General features: G+C 53.5%; 1 protein-coding gene across 1 annotated transcript in view; it reads right to left on the bottom strand.

Annotated features, from left to right (window-relative positions):
• Window positions 1-3,087, bottom strand: part of LOC122547357 (transferrin receptor protein 2-like) — a 21,712-nt gene that overhangs the window by 1,571 nt on the left and 17,054 nt on the right. The window contains exons 6-7 of the mRNA XM_043685989.1: window positions 2,389-2,456; window positions 2,134-2,207 (exon numbers count right to left, since the gene is read on the bottom strand). Of these exons, the coding sequence (XP_043541924.1) occupies window positions 2,134-2,207; window positions 2,389-2,456 (142 nt within the window). The remainder of the gene's footprint in view (window positions 1-2,133; window positions 2,208-2,388; window positions 2,457-3,087) is intronic.

A 3,087-nucleotide genomic window follows, 5' to 3' on the forward strand; every position in this document is an offset into this window, starting at 1 on the left:
AGGACACAGTGCGCCTTAACGAGAAGCTGAACACAGTGCCCCCTGACCCCAACCTGGACACAGTGCCCCTTAACCTGGACACAGTGCCCCCTGACCCCAACCTGGACACAGTGCCCCCTGACCCCAACCTGGACACAGTGCCCCCTGACCCCAACCTGGACACAATGACCCTTAACCTGAACCTGAACACAGTGCCCCCTGACCCCAACATGGACACAGTGCCCCTTAACCTTAATCTGGACTCAGTGCCCCCTGACCCCAACCTGGACACAGTGCCCCTTAACCTGGACACAGTGCTCCTTAACCTGGACACAGTGCCCCCTGACCCCAACCTGGAACTGTGCCCCTTAACCTGGACACAGTGCCCCCTGACCCCAACCTGGACACAGTGCCCCTTAACCTTAACCTGGACACAGTGCCCCTTAACCTGGACACAGTGCCCCCTGACCCCAACCTTGACACAGTGCCCCCTGACCCCAACCTGGACACAGTGCCCCTTAACCCTAACCTGGACACAGTGCCCCCTGACCCCAACCTGGACACAGTGCCCCTTAACCTGGACACAGTGCCCCCTGACCCCAACCTGGACACAGTGCCCCTTAACCTTAACCTGGACACAGTGCCCCTTAACCAGGACACAGTGCCCCCTGACCCCAACCTGGACACAGTGCCCATTAACCCTAACCTGGTGCCCCTTAACCTGGACACAGTGCCCCCTGACCCCAACCTTGACACAGTGTCCCCTGACCCCAACCTGGACACAGTGCCCCTTAACCCTAACCTGGACACAGTGCCCCCTAACCCCAACCTGAACACAGTGCCCCCTAACCCCAACCTGAACACAGTGCCCCTTAACCCTAACCTGGACCCAGTACCCCCTGACCCTAACCTGGACACGGTGCCCCTTATCCCTAACCGGGACACTGTGCTCTTTCACCCCTGACATGGGCTCCCCATTGCTCCCCAGCCTGGCCACAGAGCCTACCTATCCATCCCCTGACCCGGGCAGATTGCACCGAAATGTCCCAAACCCGACCCTTGGATGATTGCCCCCTGGATAGTCATGCCGAATAGCCAGGCCCTCACAGGGTGATCTGGTGATGACTGGGTTTATATATAAATGGGACACGTTTATCAGATCATACTGACGGAGCTCACTCCCTGAAAAAGACCCAGGAGCTGCCCAGCTCGGTATCCTCTGGGTCTGGTCGAGGTGATGCGATGTCTAACCGACAGACACCGGGGATGGGTGGTTTGGGAATGCGTGCTGACAAAGCTCCTTCTCAGGGCTGGGCCTGGAGTCAGTGCTGAACGATGGACCAGGAATCGTTTCCCAGGCACTGAGGTTCAGGATGGAGTGTGACCACTCTCTGAGCACAGACACCTCCCACGAGATGCTCAGGGTAGCAGATCAATGTCACTCCAGCCTCAGTCTCCAACGAATAATGCTTCACTCCTAACACCCAACGGTCAAATTAAACCAGGCCTTTTTCTGCAGAGCATAAAAACATGGTCCCACGATACGAACCCAACCTCACACCCACTCTTGCCTACAACAATCCAGCCACATCAGATTCCCTACCGTGTGGAAACAGGCCCTTCAGCCCAACAAGTCCACACCAACCCTCCAAAGACTAACCCACCCAGACCCATTTCCCTCTGACTAATGCACTCAACACTACGGGCAATTTAGCACAGCCAATCCACCTGACCTACACATCTTTGGATTGTGGGAGGAAACCGGAGCACCCGGAGGAAACCCACGCAGACACGGGGAGAATGTGCAAACTCCACACGGACAGTCACCCGAGGCTGGAATCGAACCCGGGTCCCTGGTGCTGTGAGGCAGCAGTGCTAACCACTGAGGCACTGTGCCGCCCCTTCCGTTTTGGAGTGTGAGATTTCACTGCTGGGATATAGACTGTAAGAAATAGGAACAGGAGGAGGCCATTCCACCCCTTGACTCTGCTCCACCCCTTCAATACCTGCCCTTTCACCATTGTTTCCCCAACCATTCGGAAATCTATCTCAGCCCTCAATAGCCACGGAATATGCCCCTTTCCCCGTAACATCCCCTAATCTCCTTCCCCCTGTGGCAACCGCATTCCCCTCCCCCGCCCAGTTTTTACCTACATTTCGGTGAGTTCCACAGGCCGACTCACGATTTGTTTGTAGTATTGCCAATTGTCTTGCACAGAGTCGCTGATCTGCCACAACAGAGGACACACCGGGTTAGAGACATTGGCCCTAGTCGTCAATGTCTGTCAGACACCGAGTGCCAAAGGCTTGGGAAAGGGGGTGAGGTGGGGAATGGGGACGGGCCGTGGCAGTGGGATGTGGGGAGAAGGGTATAAGAAACCAGCAGCAGCTGGGGTTCGTACAACCAACCTGCTTAATCGTCGCCTTCATCAGATTGTGGAGGAGCGGACTAGACTCAGTGTGTAGTCTGCCATTCCCTGGAGAAGGAATAAATATTAGTGCGGGCACTGCACGCTGGTTGACTCAAAATAAATAGAAAATGGTTTCTGTTAAAAAAAAAAGAACAAAATGCTTCTGGGGAACTATACAGTGTGACAAAGACATGGAGTCTGAACTTACAGTAGTTAGGCCTCAGGTAGTTCTGAGTCTTCTGATGCCTGCAGTCACAGTTTCTCAGATTTACCGGGGTCTCAGCCGAGTACGATCCCACATAGCCCTATCCTGCTGAGGCCCGAGGCTGGGTCAGGCAACGCAGGACGGACCCGAACAGCTGCAATAGGCCTGAGGCCTAGCTCAAAGAACCGTCTTCAGACTGTTAAAAATCACACAACACCAGGTTATAGTCCAACAGGTTTAATTGGAAGCACACTAGCTTTCGGAGCGACGCTCCTTCATCAGGTGATTGTGGAGGGCTCGATCGTAACACAGAATTTATAGCAAAAATTTACAGTGTGATGTAACTGAAATTATACATTGAAGAATTGATTGTCTGTTAAGCCTTTCATCTGTTAGAATACAGTGATAGTTTCACTTCTTTCATGTGTAAATCACAAAACCCTTTTTTTTAAAGTTGCATTCTCGGGTTAGCTATTAACAATGGTGATAGCT

Source organism: Chiloscyllium plagiosum, unplaced genomic scaffold (genome assembly GCF_004010195.1).
Source record: "Chiloscyllium plagiosum isolate BGI_BamShark_2017 unplaced genomic scaffold, ASM401019v2 scaf_7476, whole genome shotgun sequence".
Classification (NCBI taxonomy): domain Eukaryota; kingdom Metazoa; phylum Chordata; class Chondrichthyes; order Orectolobiformes; family Hemiscylliidae; genus Chiloscyllium; species Chiloscyllium plagiosum.